This window comes from Mobula hypostoma, chromosome 1, assembly GCF_963921235.1.
Source record: "Mobula hypostoma chromosome 1, sMobHyp1.1, whole genome shotgun sequence".
Lineage (NCBI taxonomy): Eukaryota > Metazoa > Chordata > Chondrichthyes > Myliobatiformes > Myliobatidae > Mobula > Mobula hypostoma.
In genome coordinates, this window is record NC_086097.1 from 37,715,608 (window position 1) to 37,736,434 (window position 20,827).

The 20,827-nt window shown below is 39.1% G+C and overlaps 2 protein-coding genes across 7 annotated transcripts in view; one reads left to right on the plus strand and one right to left on the minus strand.

Moving 5' to 3' along the window:
• Nucleotides 1–6,403, plus strand: part of dhrs7 (dehydrogenase/reductase (SDR family) member 7) — a 29,031-nt gene extending 22,628 nt beyond the window's left edge. The window contains exon 9 of the mRNA XM_063046758.1: nt 6,325–6,403. The gene's annotated coding sequence lies outside the window, so the exon portion shown is untranslated. The remainder of the gene's footprint in view (nt 1–6,324) is intronic.
• pcnx4 (pecanex 4) overlaps nt 1–20,827 on the minus strand; it is a 55,098-nt gene that overhangs the window by 20,321 nt on the left and 13,950 nt on the right. For 2 of the 6 annotated variants that reach the window (XM_063046718.1, XM_063046727.1), the window contains exons 3-12: nt 20,553–20,729; nt 17,906–18,420; nt 13,345–13,445; nt 12,541–12,663; nt 11,712–12,075; nt 9,803–9,906; nt 6,826–7,892; nt 6,509–6,695; nt 5,916–5,994; nt 1,206–1,311 (exon numbers count right to left, since the gene is read on the minus strand). In XM_063046718.1, the coding sequence (XP_062902788.1) occupies nt 1,247–1,311; nt 5,916–5,994; nt 6,509–6,695; nt 6,826–7,892; nt 9,803–9,906; nt 11,712–12,075; nt 12,541–12,663; nt 13,345–13,445; nt 17,906–18,420; nt 20,553–20,729 (2,782 nt within the window). In that variant the 3' untranslated portion in view covers nt 1,206–1,246. The other 4 variants (XM_063046691.1, XM_063046700.1, XM_063046709.1 and 1 more) reach the window with 3 other exon arrangements.

The following is a 20,827-nucleotide window of genomic DNA, read 5'->3' on the forward strand; positions in this document are numbered from 1 at the left end:
TTAAACTTGCTAACAGATTTCTGCCAGTGTATCTATTACTTTATTCAACCAAATGACCTGACACAAGAAAATAAATAGGAGAAGTAGGCCTTTTGACTCATGTCTGCTCTGCCATCCGTAAGGTCATGGCTGATCATTTATCGCAGAACTTCTTTCCCTTAATAACTAAAATCCTGGGATTTTAAATATTGTTCAAATACAACAAAGTTGTTCTTAGCAGCTCTGTCAACATTTACTATTCAGTCTCCACAACCTTCCGGGATAGAGAACTATCAAATATTTAGTACCTGTGAGTAAAAAATATTCTTCAATTCTATCACAAATGACTGATTCCAAGCATTAAACCAGATAGAGTATGAAATCTTCATTTATCCCTCTAAGAATCTCTCTACAACATTGATGACTGCATTGTTGCTGCTTCCTACACCAATGCTGATCTCATCAATTTCATCAACTTTGCTTCCAAACTCCACCTCAAGTTTACTTGGTCCATCTGACACTTTTCTCTCCTTTCTTGATCTCTCTGCCTCCATTTCTGGGGACAGACTATCCACTGACGTATTTCATAAAACTACTGGCATAGTGGGTTTACCTTTTCCCACACTTTCACTTGTAAAAATGCTATTCTCTTTTCTCAGAGTAAGGATTTCTAACCATAACATCTGAGATTTTGTTCAGAGAAAGGGGTTTCCCCTTCCACCATCAATGCAGCCCTCACTTGCATCTCCTCCACTTCCCACACCTCATCCTCTCACTACTTATAATAGATAGGCTTCTCCTGTCTTTAGCTACAGCACATCATTCTCTGTAATCCACCACTTCCAATGGAATCCTACCACTAGACATACCTTTCCATCCAAACACCTCCCATCTCCACTTTCCATAGGAATCCTTGTCCACTGATTCCCCTCAACACTCCCTCTTGGCACTTATCCCTGCAAGTATGGTAAGTGTTACACCTGCACCTACACCTCCTCCGTCACTACTGTTCACGGCCCCAAACAGTTCATCCAGATGAGGTGGTACTTCACCTGCAAGTTGGCGAGGATCATCCATTGTATCTAGTACTCTGTGTAATCTCCTCCTCTACATCAGTGAGATCCAATGTTGATGGGGGGGGGGGAGACTGCTTTTTTGAACACCTTCGCTCTGTCTGTCACAAAAGGCAGGATCTCCTGGTCACTACCCATTTCAGTTCAGCTTACCATTCCCATTCTGACGTTTCTGTCCATGGCTTCCTCTACTGTCATGATGAGACCACACTCAGGTTGGAGGAACAACACTCCATATTCCATCTGAATAGCCTCCAACCTGATGGGATGAACATAAATTTTAGTCATTTCTGGTAATTTTTTCTCTCTCTCCCCCCCCCCCCCATTTTGGTTATACTGTCACCCACCTCACCCACCCATCACCTCCCTATGGTTATGCTCCTTCCTTTTCCTCCATGGTCCAACTGTCCTTTCCTATCAGATTCCTTCAGCTGTTTACCTCTTCCATTTTTCACCTCCCAACTTCTTTCTTAAACCCACCTCAACCAACTGGTCTCACCTATCACCTGCCCGTTTGTAATTTTTCCCCTCCCCACCACACCTTAATCTGGCTTTTGCCCCCTTCCTTTCTGGTCCTGATGAAGGGGCTTGGCTCCAAACGTCAACTGTTTATTCCCCTCCATGGATGCTGTATGACTTGCTGAGTTCCTCCAGCATTTTGTTTGTGTTTCTCAAGATATCTAGCATCCGCAGAATCTCGTCTTGTAAGAATTCAGTATGTTTCAATGAGAACATCTGTCATTGTTCTAAAATCTATAGATTATAGGTGTAATCTGGTTAATTTTTCTTCATGTGATAAACCAAACATCCCAGCAATCAATCTGGCAAATCTTTGCTACGCTCTGTAACAAGTTTATGCTCTATCATATTATCTTCATCATTTAAGTTTTGTGAATTTTGCCATCCGTCTGCCATCATGTGGTTTGCGAATTCTGACCAGTTTAAATGGCGTCCACCTCTTGGCTGTGAACTTGCCCAATGACAGCTGCTTTCAGTTTACTTCCCACAGTCACTCCCTAACACTGTAGCAGCACTCCCTCCCTGTCCACCCCCCACCCCAAGTTCCAATCATATCCTTATCCATAACTATCTGCAAGCTTAGAGTTCCCTCTATTGTTTCAAAGTACATTAATGCTCAAAGAATGTATAAATTATACAACAGAGATTTGTTTGCTTACAAGCAGTTGCAAAGCAAGGAACACAGAAGAACCTAAAAAAACCAACTCCCAATGCGCAGTGAGAGGGGGGGAAAAAAAATCAAATCATGCAAACAATAGAAGCGAGCAACAACAGCATTCCGACCCAAACTGAGTCTTTACATCCAAATCCCTGGACCAGCCCAGAGCAGGCCCCAGGCCTTGTATTCAGTTCATCATATTAGCGGGGCAAATCACCGCAAAGTTCGCAGACGCAAACCATAGCAGCCAGGGCCAGTCTCAGTTTTGCAGATAGAGGAGCCCCCAGCCTACCTGGATTGGCGCTTAAATTGTCCAAACAGCAGATTGTAACCCCCACTAAGACCCAGTATGAAAATATAACCTTTGGTCCCCTCTGTGAAATTGGTCATAGATTGTGAAAAGCTGAGGCTCAAGCACCAATCCCTACGGAACCTCAAACAAGAGAAAATCTGCAGATGCTGGAAGTCTGAGCAACACACACAAAATACTGGAGGAACTCAGCAGGTCAGGCAGCATCTATGAAAAAAAATACAGTCAACATTTCGGGCAGAAACCCTTCATCACTAGTAACAACCTGCACGCTTAACAGGATCTATTTATTCCCAATTGTGTTCTCTCATTCCAATAACCATTGTCAATATATTCAGTCTGACTCTATGTATCCAAGTTTATTGAATAAACCCATATAAGATCTTGTCTCAATCTTCAAGGATCAAATCAGAAGTCTGGTAGAACAGTCTTCACTTACCAGGCTGACTGCAACAACTATCAATAAACTCTAACATATTTAGGACAAAGCAACAAACACAAAATGCTGGAGGAACTCAGCAGGCCAGGTTGTATCTATGGAAAAGCATAAACAGTCGATGTTTTTGGCCCAGAATCTTCATTAGGACTGGATAAATCAGAGCAAAAAGGCAGGGGGAGGGGTAGAATCACGATTGGAAAAAAGTCAGAGCCAGAAGGCAATACAGTAATATACAATAAGGTAGATTGTATGGTAGGATTCACCAAGAGATTTTGACTACAAGAGTAAACTCTCAATTATATAGGGCCTTGTTGAGAGCTCACCGGGAGTATTCCTCCCGCCCCCCCCCCCACCTTGCTCTGACTTCTGACCTTCTTTCCCCCCAGTCCGAATGAAGGGTCTCAGCCCAAATGTCAATTGTTTACTCTTTTCCATAGATGTTGACTGTCCTGCTGAACTCCTCCAGTATTTGGTGTGTGGTGCTTGGATTTCAATCTCCAGAGTTTTTCCTGTTTACGTTCAGGTTAAAGCACTGCGTTTGAATGGCAACTCTGAATATTCATTTCCTGCACCTCTAGCACACAATTTATGTTATCATATATTACCTTGATTTATTTTTTGTAGGCATTTATAGGGGGAAAAATAGAATATAATTTTACAAAACACTGTACATAAACAAAGTCTGATATGTACAAAAAAAATAGTATAAATAATACTGATAAGTTGTAAAATGTCCTTGAAAGTGAGGCTGTAGAAGCAGTTCAGATGAATGGTGAATGAGGTCAGTTCAGGATGGTTTTGGAGCCTGATGGTTGCAGGGTAATAACTGTTCCTGAACCCAAGGTCTCTATACCTCTTGTCTGATAGTTGTAGTGAGAATAGGGTCAATAGCTTGAGTATGCACGATCTGCAAAATAATTACTCAAACAGCATGTTCCAGACATTTAACTTTTATCAACACAAATGACAAGGATATATTGAATTGAACTGATTCAGAGCCAGTACCCCTCTAACTCACATACCATCCTGACATAAAAATATTTCTGTTCGTTCATCATTCTAAGTTCTGGAGAAACCCGCTGTATAGCACTGGGAGATGAGATCCAGAAAAAGAGAGATCTATAGAATTGTCACCTATTGTATCTCATCCTCGAATAAATCCAGATTTATCTTTAACCTATTCTTTACATTTATCTAAATGGTGAGCATCTGCTGAATAAGTACAAAGTTTTGACTATTACAGTGCTACTGTGCAATTCTATCTGCAATGTCAGTTACCTTTGCAGGAGATGTGCAAGATCTGTAGAGCATTTTAGTAATCCAGAATGACAAAACACTAGGTGTTTGGAGTAGGTAAAGATTTAATTTTAAGGTTAAGAAGCAATAGATTTTCTATTATATATAAATACTTAAACTGCAAAAGTCAAAGCTGAAATGTTTGTACACATCTTTATTGTAACTTCAATATATACAAATCTATAACTCTAACAAATTTGATTTAAAAATTTATTGCTCATCTCTGAAAAACTGAACTAAAATACCAGCATACTATAAAATATTATATTAATTGGACAGTGAAAGGATTTATTAACCAATTCATATTGTGCAACACTTAAAAGGCACTATTAATAATGCTGAAGATTAATTCTTGCTTGGTTGAAAATTTTAAACATGTTCTTAAACGAATGCATGTTTTCTGGCACTTTTAGTACATTTCCTTTACAGTGCATATAAATTCCTTCTGTATTTTATTTTGGCTTGTGATAGTATCAGATGGTGCGGTACCTGTTTGGGAATTTTCAGACTTTTCTCTCAGATTGCAGATGAATACCAAGAGTATAGCTCAGTTCAGAAAGTGGCAATTATTCAAAGAATTAGTACCAATTCACTATACCAACATTGTACCTGACTTTGAAATAAGTTTATAGAATTAATAAAAATAATTTACTGCTACCCTAAATTCTTGCTTCCAAATAAAAATTCATCAAAAAATTAACAAATACATACATGATTCAATTTAATTTCAATGTGCCAGAGGATATTAATATCAGATTTTAGCCTCAGTGATATCTCCAAAACTTCATTTAAATTTGTGTCATCTTGAATGAGACTACTTGCCCTAAAACTAAAATGCTCTCATCAAAAACAGAATGGATAAAATATCATTTTTGGTATCAGAAATTTATGGCAAAAGTTAATGAAAAAAAGAAATTTAACATTTTTCAATAATTCTTATATTTGATGTAATGAGATCTTTGGAAATGAGACATTTAAAATTCTTCAGTCTCATGGCTTTAAAAATCTGGCATCATTTTAGAATTTAAAATGTTTGCAGAAAATATACTGAACTGCATTCTACTCTTGAATGAGACTGGCACATGCTGAAATACAGGTTCATAGTTTTTTTTTTCATTTTCCTAATCCAAATATTGGCATACTGTAAGAACACAGGGAGCGCAGTTGAGCATAATTCAACAGGTCATACTTTTCAGGAGTAGTAGGGCTGCAGTCCTGTTTAATTTCTCAACTACATTCTGTCATCAACTTTCCATGTATACACAAATCCATCAATTCTGAACAAAAACTTGGAAGAAACTAATTTTACAATTACCCTGAATTATTTTTGCATAGCTGACACGCTTCCAAGTAGTGCACTTAATCATATTAGTTCATTTTGAATCTATACCGAAGTGTGAGGACATTTGATTTTCAGTGTTTCTATAGTAATAGCTCAGTTCTGATTGACCAGTACTATAAATTACATTTAGAATAAAGACACATGAATTGGTGGAGATGAATAGATGGGATAGCCAAGGGGAGGATTAGCTGACTGCACGGTTAAATTTCTCAGTAGCACAGGATGTGCTTGTATACTGTATCGTTCCTCATCATCGTTTGTAGCATACAGTAGCTCCCAAGACAAGTTGGCCCACTGACCTCTTATTGCTTCTGCATTTAATCGACCAACATGCAATAACATTTCTTGAAGTGACAGTACACGTCCTGTATACAAGCTCTGCAAAAGAGACATGGTTTTAATATGACCAAGTAAAATTACAAAATTTGTATAAACAAAATCATTTTGGCAATAGATAGAGAAAATGAAACCCCCAAGTCCCTGTAGTACTACCAATGAACTTCAGTATCAAATCTAGGAAGGAACTGCTATGGAGATACAAGAGACTGCAGATGTTTGAATCTGGAGCAAAATATAAACAGGGTCTCAGCCTGAAACATCAGCTCTCCCTCTGTCTCCACAGATGCTTGAAGAACTGCTACGATTAGATTGTCTGATTATTATATTTTTAAAAATCAAAATTAATCATTTATTTCTTTTCATTTACAGTACAAGTGAATCAACAACATGGCTAATTAATAGTGAACTGGTTGAAGGTTAAATCAGGAGTGTCAATTAAATGGAGCTACTAATGATTAAGCTTTCAAAAATAATAAAATTCATTGTTTTACAAATAAGCTAATAATAAAAACAATGGTATAAAAATAAAAATCTCCCTTTTTGTGGTACTCACCAGACTGGGATCATAGCCCAAGGAAAAAAGATATGGTTTCTCCTGTAGTACCGACTGCTGCCATTGGGGCTCTGATACCATTCCAATGAACCAATTCCTATCATACTCTTCCAAGTAATTCACTAATTCAGCAAAACTTTCAACTGGACCTAGACTGGCTTTGTCAAACATCAGCTTGAAGGTATATCTATTAGGAAACAAAATGTTGTACCATTACACACTCTGCATTTCAGAAACTACACGTATCAACATGCAGGTTTACTACGGAATCAGTAAGTTTGAATGGTAGAACACTTATATTGGAGCATCATAATTACCTGAATGCCTTTAGTGCAAGTGTAAGCAGCTCTGGTTTTTGAGTCAACCAATCTAAACCCAAAGACCATGGTATATCACCGGAATACAGTTTGAAGATCTGATTGGGGCTTGGGATTGTGGAGTCAGTTCCAAACATTATACCACAACAAGTCATTACCACATGGGAATACATATCCTTCAAAGTTGTATCTCTTATCATTTCCAAGATAATAGAATGTTTTTCATTACAGTGAAAAACATTCAAAAGACCAAGAACAAATGAATACCAATCCTCAGGGAAGGATTTCAACAGTTCTTGAAGCAGCAGTGGCAAGAACGGCCCTGATAACCAATTCTCTGGCACTTTCAGCTTATGTGAATAAGGAGAACTGAAAACAACAACTGGGACCACTTCATGGGTATTTGTCTCCATTAATACACGTTTTCCTTTATCAGTAGCAGGAAGTCCATATACGGGTGTTCTTTTTGGTAATTCTTCTTCATTTATATCAGAGGTTAAGCTTTGTGTTTCAAGGCTCCCAGGAATCGATGCTATAATAGGTTCTGTTGTCCTTTGCTGCATACCTGTAGTGTTTTTAACTAGACATATGTCAGACTTTTTTCCTATGGACTCTTGTTCAAATATATCGTCATCTGACCAATCAGGAAATATTTCTGAATTTATGCTAAATGAATCTTTATGATCTTTAGAAGATTCTGTTTGCATTGAAGTAACTGTATTTCCTTCTAACCAGGTAGTATTTTGTTGTAGTGGCTGATTGTCTGGAATGTTTTCAGATTTTGATTTATTATTTATGTAATGTAAAAGTACCCATATAAAAACTTTAGCAAAATCTTCCTTTAGCTGTTTTAAATTTTCCAGAGAGTCAATGATTCCTGTTAATACATTCCGTGCATCAGAGTAAACCTGCACTGGTAGTACAGTGGATGGAGTCAAAATGTTGCCAAAATGTTGATTTAAAAAGCAGGTTTTTGCTTGTTCACTTTGTTCAAAGCTCATTTCAAACACTTCATCCACTCGTCGAGCTTCTGCGGTATGGCAAGATGTTTCTTGCAGCTCTAAACCCTGACAAAGAAAAACAAACAGCAACTTCTTGTTAAATATAAAAGTCAGTCTGAAAATGACAATACATACCATCTTACATCAAGAGTTGAACAAACAAAGAAATGAGTATAAGCAATGCCAAGGACAAAAATTTGAGTCTATCATCAATGTTTGGCACCACTGGAAAATAATACCATGAAGTGTCACAAATCAGATAACAATAGGGCAGTTAATAACTAGTATAAAATATATGCAGTTATTTATTGGTATCTGAACAATTAACCAAACACAGGTCCTCTTTATGTTATGTCAGTTCCATTCCTATAAACCAGGGGCCCACGGACCCTCTTGCTTAATGGCATTTGTCTATGGCATAAAAACGGTTGGGAATCCCTGCTACAAACTGTTTGCAAGTCAAAAATACAGTTGCAAAGTGGATTCCCATGCGCCAGACAACACCTGCAGCCTTGCAGTAGCTGGCAAATCCACGCTAGTGTCCCAAATCTCATTCATGTGTACACAATTTGAGCATTTGTAGGCTGATCTATAAAGATTAAATTTTGCTACAAAATGATTACCAATACTGTGTATCCTACTGTATTATGATATAAAAGAATAAATTTGACAATGACATGTTTTGTTAGACACTGGAGTAGAGTCTGTCAAAAAGTACAGTTGTGTTGAGATCAGATTATTGCTGTTCATCAAAACACACATTGCTAGGATGATATGAATTCTTCAGGAATCTAGTGAGTTGTAATTATCTCCCAAGAGTACAGTTTTCATGCAAGTTTATTATCCTGTCCAATATGTCTCATCCCCAATTTTCAGTATAACATGAAATGTTGATATCCAGACTCATTCCACATGACCTTGAATGATAGAAAGCAAGCAACACACATCAAAGTTGCTGGTGAACGCAGCAGGCCAGGCAGCATCTATAGGAAGAGGCGCAGTCGACGTTTCAGGCCGAGACCCTTCGTCAGGACTAACTGAAGGAAGAGTGAGTAAGGGATTTGAAAGCTGGAGGGGGAGGGGGAGATGCAAAATGATAGGAGAAGACAGGAGGGGGAGGGATGGAGCCGAGAGCTGGACAGGTGATAGGCAGAAGGGGATACGAGAGGATCATGGGACAGGAGGTCCGGGAAGAAAGACGGGGGGGGGGGGGTGACCCAGAGGATGGGCAAGAGGTATATTCAGAGGGACAGAGGGAGAAAAAGGAGAGTGAGAGAAAGAATGTGTGCATAAAAAAGAGTAACAGATGGGGTACGAGGGGGAGGTGGGGCCTAGCGGAAGTTAGAGAAGTCAATGTTCATGCCATCAGGTTGGAGGCTACCCATACGGAATATAAGGTGTTGTTCCTCCAACCTGAGTGTGGCTTCATCTTTACAGTAGAGGAGGCCGTGGATAGACATGTCAGAGTGGGAATGGGATGTGGAATTAAAATGTGTGGCCACTGGGAGATCCTGCTTTCTCTGGCGGACAGAGCGTAGATGTTCAGCAAAGCGGTCTCCCAGTCTGCGTCGGGTCTCACCAATATATAAAAGGCCACATCGGGAGCACCGGACGCAGTATATCACCCCAGTCGACTCACAGGTGAAGTGATGCCTCACCTGGAAGGACTGTTTGGGGCCCTGAATGGTGGTAAGGGAGGAAGTGTAAGGGCATGTGTAGCACTTGTTCCGCTTACACGGATAAGTGCCAGGAGGGAGATCAGTGGGGAGGGATGGGGGGGACGAATGGACAAGGGAGTTGTGTAGGGAGCAATCCCTGCGGAATGCAGAGAGAGGGGGGGAGGGAAAGATATGCTTAGTGGTGGGATCCCGTTGGAGGTGGAATCAACATTCAGGAGATATACAGTATGGTACTGTAATTATTTAGAGAACTGCCTTATGCAAAACAGTTTTTTTGTTGGGTAATGAAAACAATACCTTAATATTAATGCAGCAGTAACGAAAACCTCTTTCTAAAATTAAGACCCATACTAGACGATCCTGAAAGCGGCACAAGAAATGAGAGCCGGGTGTAGGATTTCCTTAAAATGAAAAATCAAACAATTGGGTTACACAATTGGAATTTTAAAAAAACAAGACAACACAAGGACTTTATACACAGACAAAGTACACAAGGAAAGAAAAATAATATGCACATGTAAAGCAAGTAAGTTTTTTCTGCACCTGTATATACGTGTATTTTTGCATATGACAATAAACTTCACTTTGAAATAGTATCCCTTATAATATCTGGATACGACAGAGAGCTTAGAGAGGTATGGTTCAAGAAGGTAGCCTACCACCACCTTCTCAAAGGCAATTAGAATGGGAAAATAAATGCAGGCCTTGACAGCAAAATGCTGATTACACAGCTTCAGTATATATAACGTCTGGTATTATATTTTAACAGTGCTAAAAGAATAGATAGTAATATTGTTAAATGACTGAATTTGAACCCAGACACACAACTTGAGCTCATTATACACTGCACAAGCTTATTTTTTTTAATTGGTACCTTCTTTGAATCTTCAGTTCACAACATGTTGCTGTGTTACAGCTAGTGCAATGTCTAAAAATACAATAATATCTTATAAGGGGAAGTGAAGGGATGGGTTAGTAAGTTTGCTGATGACACAAAGGTTGGGGGTATTGTGGATAGTGTGGAGAGCTGTCAGAGGTTACAGCAGGACATTGAAAGGATGCAAAACTGGGCTGAGAAGTGGCAGCTGGAGTTCAATCCAGATAAATGTGGAGTGGTTCATTTTGGTAGGTCAAATATGGCAAAATATAGTATTAATAGTAAGACTCTTGGCAGTGTGGATGATCAGAGGGATCTTGGGGTCTGAGTCCACAGGACACTCAAAGCAGCTGCGCAGGTTGACTCTGTAGTTAAGGAGGCATACAGTGTATTGGCCTTCATCAACTGTGGGTTTGAGTCTAAGAGCTGAGGGGTAATGTTGCAGCTATATAGGAACATATATATGGTCAGACCCCACTTGGAGTACTGTGCTCAGTTCTGGTCGTCTCACTACAGGAAGGATGTGGAAACCATAGGAAGGGTGCAGAGGAGATTTACAAGGATGTTGTCTGGATTTGGGAGCATGCCTTATGAAGACAGGTTGAGTGAACTCTGCCTTTCCTCCTTGGAGCGACAGAGGATGAGAGGTGACCTGATAGAGATGTATAAGATGATGAGAGGCATTGATCGTGTGGATAGGCTTTTTCCCAGGGCTGAAATGGCTGCCACGAGAGGGCACAGGTTTAAGGTGCTTGGGAGTAGGTATAGAGGAGATGTCGGGGTAAATTTTTTAGAGAGTGGTGAGTGCGTGGAATGGGCTGCCGGCAATGGTGGTGGAGGCGGATACGATAGGGTCTTTTAAGAGACTTTTGGATAGGTACATGGAGCTTAGAAAAATAGAGGGCTATGGGTAACCCTAGTAATTTCTAAGGTAGGGACATGTTCGGCACAACTTTGTGGGCCGAAGGGCCTGTATTGTGCTGTAGGTTTTCTATGTTTCTATATTAATATAATTATATATTTGGGCAAATAGTTCATTGATACTTAGATTACATGGACTTCTGAGCATTTTAAACTATTGGAAACAGAAGGATAAACAATGAATGGGCAAGTTGAAAATAAGATTCAGATATATTACAAAAAGCAAAGTGATATTGTTTTAGTATTTAGAATATATAAATTGCAGGACTTATATAAGATTGTTTGGACTTAAGAAGCTAGCTTGGTCTATTAAAATAATTAAGGAGAATCTGAAACATTTGGTAATGTTTGGAAATTGAAATACCTATGAACTACCAAGAACAATAATATATAAATGTAATTACTTACTCAAGCTACCAGCTGAAAATGCTGTACAAAATGCTGCAGCCAGGTTTTGCTTCATATGCTGGTAATATACTGAATCAGGATATATACATGCAGCGGCACCCACAGATCCAGGCCAGCTTTTATTGGGTCGTGGGAATCCCACCAAAAACACTGGAAGTGTAAACAGCGGAAGTAAAGGGGCTGAAAGTGCTGAGGCAAGAGCAATGATTGTCAGCACAACTGGAAACAAAATGATGTTCAAAATGATGATAGCACTGGAAGATTTGCGACGTTGCTTCTTTTCTGTCCAAGAGGAGATAAGTACAGTCAAAGCAAACTTGAATTTGGTAACTGCTTGAAAGAAGCGATCTCGTATAATACCAACCTATAAAATAGGATAGAAAAGTAACTTACAGGTCTTCAAAAATTCTGATGAGAATATCAGCAAGCAGCATGCAAGTTGTTTCATCCTTGATGCGGAAGTTGTGAAGAATAGTGTGTCAATGCGGAGGCTCATGGGGTGGTAGGTGAGGACAAGAGGAACTCTATCCCTGTTAAGGCTGTGGGAAGATGGGGCAAACGCGAATGTTCGGAAAATGGAGGAGATGCAGGTGAGCATAACAACAGAGAACTGTTGCTTTTTATTCAAAAGTGTACATTGAAATAAAATCAAAATCACCATTTCCAAATACACTGTACATTGAAGACTTCTTTACTATCTTGTAAGAACACAGAAGTTTTCAAACTGTTAATTATAGTCAGTTCTCACTGGATTCAGAATAGTTTATCCATATCCAGCTGTCAAGTGGTTAATAATAACTAGAAAAATGAAAATTTAACAAGTAGTTACCATTAAAAGTTGAATTCCTGTGCCCAAGTTGCTCCACCACACTAAACTTGAATGCAATGTGGCAAGTTGCACAATTCCTATCACTACCACTTCCAAAAGTGCATTCTCTGTATGTTGCCATACCTATTTAAATAGACATATTAAAATAGAGAAAATACTTTAATTATATCAAAATCAGTAACAATTGCCCCCAAGTGTTATAGCTCATCCCAAAACATTAAAAAAAAACTTATGATCCACTGAAAACATTGAAGTCTCTTCCCACTAATACTGTGACTTGGATCTTGCATGTCAGCAGCGAATGAGCACTGCTTGCATTCATTTTGCTTACAGTTCCCCATGTTTTGAACAAAACTTTGGACTATTGGGAAATAACTGCAGGGCTCTGAAAATATATAAACACTTCAAGTTACAATATGCCTCTTCAACCATTCAAAATGAAAAATTCTTATTGAGACACAGAACTTAAACCACAAAGAGTGGATTAAAATATTTAATGTACAAGTAAAACGGAAAGGAAAAGATGTTATTGTGAGGTAAGGAGGGCAAAATGACATATCCTCAACAGCCTGGAGGAACAAATCTCTATAATTATAAAAAAAATCAAAAATGTTGTATAATAATAATATTAACTTTTCAGGTTGATAAAAATCATTTGCACTTGTACAGCAAAGCTATCTTTACATGTTGTTTGTAGATAGGCATTGCAACTTCATAATATCCAGATATTTAAATTTCAAATCTTTTCACTGACATACAAGGAACTGAATAAATTTAATTGCACCAAAACAGTCCATAACTTACCATGCGAAAAGCTCGTGTGAACCCAATACAAAGGGATGCCGTGTGGAGATACTGTAGTGAAGAATCCACTGACAGAAAGGCTACCATGGCAAATGGAGAGACTGCAATAACAGATCGTCATTATAGTACCTTAATCCACAGTAGTCATCAAAATACCGAATACTTCACAATGTTATGAATATTTTGAAAAGGTTTTGATAGTGATCACATAATTACAGCTCCCAACTTTTGTGCCTTAGTATCTATTCTGAAGAATTCTAATGCCCGTAATACAAATAATAACCTCACAAATATATTTTCAACATACTTAAGACACTGTGAGGTTACAAGTACATTATTGAGAACACAGCTAAATCCTCAGAGGGAGCATTTTAAAAGAAAATAATGTTTACTACCATGCAGTAAAAAAAACAAGTTTTAGTGTTTGTGAAGTGGAGAATACCACGAATGTTCAATTGTCACAATACTCAATTCCATTCACATCTCTTCACAATATTAAGTAGTCCATCCCTGGATGCAGCAAGACCCAACAAAACGATGGGAGTAGCTTCATAAGAAAGACTGCAGCAGTTCAAGAAAGTGGCTCATTACCACAATCTTGAGGGTAATTAGGAATAGGTTATGAAAAATTACGGAAGGATCTTTATCACTTATGTATGTATGCTAAGGACTGGCAAATTACCTTTAATCTACAAACCCCATTTCCAGAAAAGCTGGGATATTTTCCAAAATGCAATAAAAACAAAAATCTGTGATATGTTAATTTGCGTGAACCTTTATTTAACTGACAAAAGTACAAAAAGATTTTCAATAGTTTTACTGACCAACTTAATTGTAGTTTGTAAATGTACACAAATTTAGAATTTGATGGCTGCAACACACTCAACAAAAGTTGGGACAGAGGCATGTTTACCATTGTGTTACATCACCTTTCCTTTTAATAACACTTTTTAATCGTTTTGGAACTGAGGATACTAATTGTAGTAGATTTGCAATTGGAAATTTTGTCCATTCTTGCTTAATATGAGACTTCAGCTGCTCAACGGTCCGTGGTCTCCGTTGTCTGATTCTCCCCTTCGTGATGCGCCATACATTTTCAGTAGGAGATAGATCTGGACTGGCAGCAGGCCAGTCAAGCACACACACTCTGTGTCTACAAAGCCACACTGTTGTAGCCCGTGCAGAATGTGGTCTGGCATTGTCCTGCTGAAATAAGAAGAGACGTTACCTTGATGGCAACATATGTCTCTCTAAAATCCTAATATACGCCTCAGAGTCAGTGGTACCTTCACATACATGCAACTCACCCATGCCGTGGGCACTGATGCACCCCCATACCATCACAGATGCTGGCTTTTGCACCTTTCGCTGATAACAATCTGGATGGTCGTTTTCATCTTTGGCACTGAGAACTCGACGCCAGTTTTTTCCGAAAACTAGCTGAAATGTGGACTCATCTGACCACAGCACACGGTTCCACAGTCTTGCGGTCCATCTGAGATGAGCTCAGGCCCAGAGAACTCGCCGGTGTTTCTGCATAGAGTTGATGTATGGCTTCCTCCTTGCGTAATACAGTTTCAAGTTGCATTTCTGGATGCAGCGACGGACGGTGTTGAGTGACAATGGTTTTCCGAAGTACTCCCAGGCCCAGGTGGCTATAATTGTCACAGTAGCATGACGGTTTCTTTGGCAGTGCCGCCTGAGGGCTCGAAGATCACGTGCATTCAACAGTGGTTTCTGACCTTGCCCTTTACGCACTGAGATGTCTCTGAATTCTCTGAATCTTTTCACAATATTATGTACTGTAGGTGTTGAAAGACCTAAATTCTCTGCAATCTTGCGTTGAGAAATGTTCCTTTTAAACTGACTAACAATTCTCTCACGAATTTTGGCACAAAGAGGTGAGCCACGACCCACCCTTGCTTGCAAAGACTGAGCCTTTGATGGACGCTACTTTTATACCCAGTCATGATACCTCACCTGCTACCAATTGGCCTGCTTAATGTGGAGTCTTCCAAACCGGTGTTACTCGAATATTCTGTGCACTTTTCAATCTTATTTTAACTCTGTCCCAACTTTTGTTGAGTGTGTTGCAGCCATCAAATTCTAAATTTGTGTATATTTACAAAATACAATTAAGTTGGTCAGTAAAACTATTGGAAATCTCTTCTTTGTACTTTTGTCAGTTAAATAAAGGTTCACGTGAATTAACATATCACAGATTTTTGTTTTTATTGCATTTTGGAAAATATCCCAACTTTTCTGGAAATGGGGTTTGTAGATAAATGTGAAGTACTGCATTATGGGAGAACAACAGTCGTCGGATGAGGTGGGGTCAGTGGTGATAGGGCATAGGTAGGACTTATACAGTAAACTGTCATACCACGGGGACGGTCCTGTAAGAGAGGGATCCTAGGAGTGCAAGTGTAGAGTTGGATGGTGAGGAAGGTGTTTGGCATGCTGATTTTCATCTGTTAGGGTAATGGGGTATTGAGTATACGAGTTGGGAAGTTGTGTTGCAGATATACAAGACTGATGAGGCTGCACTTGGAGTACTGAATTCAGCTTTGGTTATCTTCTTGTAGGAAAGGGGTTATTAAACAAGAAAGAGTGCAGAAAAAATTTACCAGGATGTTGTCCGGACTTGAGGGCTTGAGATACAAGGAGAGACTGAGTAGACTAGGACTTCATTCCCTGAAACAAACGTGTTGAGTGTTGATAGAAGTATACAAGATCATGAGGGGCACAGACAGGATAAAAGCAAGTAGTCTTTTTACCAGTGTTGGGGTAGGGGTGCTAAAACAAAAGGGCAAAGGTTTAAGATCATGGCAAGAGATTTTAAAGGAACATCAGAGGCTGCTTTTTTATGCAATGGGAAGTGCATGAAAATGAGCTGAAAGAAATAGTGGTTGATGTGGGAACATTAGCAACATTTAAAAGCCATCTAGATAAGCCCACAGTTAGGAGAGGTTGGAGGGCTTAGGCCAAAGAGCCTGTTTCCATGTCGTATGACTATGATTCTTAGTGACCCTAAGCAGTCTATATTTTTTTTGAGTTTAAAAAAACAAGAGGTGACTTTATCGAGACAGACAAAATCTGGATGGGGCATGACATGAAGATTGGTAGCATTATGGATAATGAGGAAGGTCTAAGGCTACAGAAGGGGATAGATTAGATGGAAAGTTGGACAAAATAGTGGCAGATAGAATTTAATCCTGACAAGAGTGAAATAATACATTTTAGTAAGTAAAATATGAGTAGGACATATATAGTAAACATGAACAAATGTTGATCACCAGGGAGACCTTGGGGGTTTAAGTATACAGGTCTCTGAAAGTGGCAACACAAGTCGATAGGATGGTGAAGAAGGCATATGGCATGCTTGCCTTCATTAGTCAGGGCACAGAATATAAAAGTGGGGATATCATGTTACAACTTTCCGAAACATTGATTGGACTGCATTCTAAGTATCAGACTGGAAGAATTTAGTTATGCGGAAATTGAACAGGCTGGTTTTGTTTTCCCTGGTGTGAAGGCGACAGGTGGGTGACCTGTAGAAATATATAAATTTTAAGGGGTATTGATGGGTATCTCAAAAGAGGATACAAAAATGATGGAATAGGTTTAAGGTGAGAGGAAATGTTATAAAGAGAATGTAAGGTTATAGAAAAAGGATCCAGTGCTCTCCCGGCATAGCTGAACAAAAACTCTTCCCCGGCTTCCAGCCATGTATAGGTATCGGTTTTAACTGACGTTTTGATGACAAAATCCGCCAATCTTCCTGAAGATGGCGAAGTTTGTCATCGAAACGTCAGTTAAAAATCGATAACTGCTCCCGGCTGGAAGCCCGAGAAGAGTTTATTCACTGGAAAGGTTATATTTAACCACAATAAAACAGAAGGGTAGAGACTTAACAGTGTCAAATGGGTTTAGTCTAGATGGGCAAAAAGATTTGTATGGTGGCTGGCCAAAAAGACTATTTCTGTGTTGCAGAATTCTATTACTAGGTAGATGTATTCACAGGTGGGGGAGTCTCAATGAGGGGTCACAGTTATAAAGGGCAGATCATTAAAGACAGCGTTGAAAAGATATTTTCACATGTGGTGGTGAACCTCTGGAATTCTGTCTCAAGGAGGTGTGGAGGCCAGATCATTAGAAAGTACTTAAAGTGGAGAGGAATCATTTTCTGAAAGATCAAGGAATTGAGTTATGGAGAACTGAACAGGAGATGAGGCCAGCATAGATCAGTCATTGTCTTATGCTGGCCTCATCTACTCTGCTGTTCAGTTATCAAAGTTTGAAGGGTCAGGTAGACTATTCACACTCATATTTTCTTGTGCTCTCCAATGGCCCGTCCTCAATCCAACCAGTTTTGTGCCAGGTTTTTCCTTAACGTAAACTCACTTAACACCCATGAAATACTTATAAAACAGTGAAAACACATAAATGAAGTAGAAGCACATAAGAATCGAAAAAGCAAAGTAAAGAGATAAGCACAGATATAAATATAATTTATATGCACCACCACCCACTAAATTTATTATAGTTTAGGGCATCTTACTGAAATTATGAAGAATCCTTTGAATTAAGGCAACCTTCATCAACATTGCTCGTTTCTGCTTAAATACTTCAACAGTTTGTATGCCTTTGGGAAAGAAAGGATTCCGAAATAATCCAAAAATAAATACACCTTGAATCTCCTGGCAAATCTTCCATCCTACTAATGTTATTATTAAGATATAGCTTAATATGGTCTGTGCACTTATTCCAGATGTAGTTAAATTTTTTGCAAAATAATGCAATAATCCAGCTTCAACAAGTATCATTACAAGAAGAGTAATATAAATCAAGATTTCTTTCTGGCGAAACTGCCATGCAATTCGATGATTATGTTTAGGACATTCTAAAGAGGCATCAGTTGTCTTGCAGCAGAATCTGAATGAAGTCTCTATCTGGCTGAGATCAAGGCTAAGAATAAATCCCATTCCAGTTGTGAAGAGAACTACACCAAGAGAGGTGGGAATAAAGAATGTTGCGATCACCACTCCAGTCGACAGAGTAAATATAACAAACAGCCTGCAGAAATAAAAAGCTGAGATGTAAAATGTATCATAGCATTAGTCAAGATTATTTGTTTCTTAGGAAGCCATTAATTGCATAAATCATGCAATTGTCTTTTAAATACACACCAATAGCAGCTGCTTCTTTGTAATATTGTACAAAAAGATGAGTGATTAAGGTTTCACAAACTCAAAAATCTGTAGATGCTGGAAATCCAAGCAACACACTCAAAAGGCTGGAGGAACTTAGCAGACAAGGTAGCATCTATGGAAAGGAATACAGTCGTCATTTTGGGCTGAGACCCTTGAAGGGTTTCAGCCTGAAATGTTGACAGTACTCTTTTCCATAGATGCTGCCTGGCCTGCCGAGTTCCTCGAACACCTTGTGTCTGATTAAGGTTTTCTATCTGATTATTACCCATTTTCATTTTGTTTTTGTTATCGTTTACTCCGTTGCTTTCTATCCCATCATCATCCGCCTTTATTGTTCTCTTGCCCCTTTTCCGCATCTTAAAACCTGGTCATCTCTAGCCATTTCCAGTTCTGATATGGATCATTGACCTGAAATCTTAATTTCTTTCTTCTCTCCTCTGTCCTGTAGGTTGCAGGTCTGCCTAAACCTATATCCAGCATCTCCAGTTTTTGTTTTAGATATTCAAATTTGAAGGTTTTAAACATACTCCAGGCTGTTAAAGATGTTTTGGGGGGGGGCGGTTTATAAATAAAATCAGATGAAGGCAACAGTCCCAATGAAGCAGGCTGTTTAGAACTGAAATTAAGAGAAATCCTTTGGTGAACCTTTGGAATTGCCCAGCGAGGAGAACTTTGGGGGCTTATTCATTGATTACAGTCAAAATAAAGACCGACATGTTTAAGTTTTCTTTTGGAATCCTGGTTTTAGATTTCCCACATTTAAATAACAAAAAGTGGCCTTAAAAGTGGTAATGGAGGCTCCATTGCACAGGATCAAAAGAAGCTACAGAAGGTTGTAGACTCAGCCAGCTCTGTCACTGGCACAAGCCTCTCCACCATCGAGGACATCTTTCAAAGGCAATGCCTAAATAAGGTGGCAACCATTATCAAAAAACCTCATCACCCAGTTCATGCCTTCTTCTCATTACCACCATCAGGGGGATACTGAAGCCTGAAAACCCACACTCAAAGGTTTTAGGGTCGGCTTTTTCCCCTCTGCCAGCAATTTCTGAATGGTCCATGAACACTACCTTGCAATTCCTCTTTTACACTGTTTATTTTTTTAATTGTAATTTTTATGAGTTGCACTGTATATTTTTCACTTAAGAGACTCGAACTCTTTCTACAACTGCTGCTTGACTTCCAGCATCCAGTTTTTAAAAAATTTTCAATCACAAGAGAGCCTGTTAAGTCAACCGGTGAACTACAATGATGAATAAAGTTAATTATCCAGTCAGCTAATAGGGCAAAAGATTCCAACAATTAGCTACTGCATCCTGGGTTTGAGAGCAGAATAACAATAATCACCTTCCTACCTATGACTCTCTGACTTAATCACAAGAGATTGGAGTACTACTTAAATAAATTAGTCCACCGACATAACCAGTGAAGTCTTACACATGAATCTATGACCAAAGTAGTGAAGTGGCTCAGACAATGTTTTAGTAATACCTCCGAAATTTAAAACCTTCAGTAATGAGAGGGTGCGAGAGAACTTTAGAAACAAGAGTAGTACCTTAATGGCACAGACTCAAGAAATAAAAAATTAGCATGACATATTTCAATATTTAATTTGGGGTGTGTTTGTTAGGTAGTAGCTAAACAACACTGCAAATAAACAGTATCAAATCACAGCAGGTCGGGCAGCATCCGTGGAAATGATCAGTCAACGTTTCAGGCCGGAACCCTTCATCAGGACTGAAGAGTGAAGGGGCAGAGGCCCTATAAAGAAGGTGGGGGGAGGGTGGGAAGGAGAAGGCTGGTAGGTTCCAGGTGAAAAACCAGTAAGGGGAAAGATAGAGGGGTGGGGGAGGGGAAGCAGGGAGGTGATAAGCATGACCCCAACTTCTGCAGAGTATTTTGGGTTTATCAAATCACAGTACAGTACAGGTAGTTTGGGAATTGCCTTGCTACAAAGATGTCTTGTTCTTTTCACATGAAGATTTCAAATCTTACCTTACATTGGTTGCCATGGGTGAACCTCCAAATAGAAATTCCAAGACTTGCTCAAGAACCCATAAGATGAGTGCATCCACAGGAGGCAAAATACCAATTGCCCAAAAGACAGGCAGAAATACAAAAATAATGTGTAAAATCTGAGCTGTTTGAAGCAGGATTGGATTTACAGTAAACCTGAAGGGGAAAAAAGTCAAATATTGAATCCTAAAATATCCTAGAACAAAATACTCTAGCTATAGGATGTCCTTAATCTAAATCCAACATCCAATTTG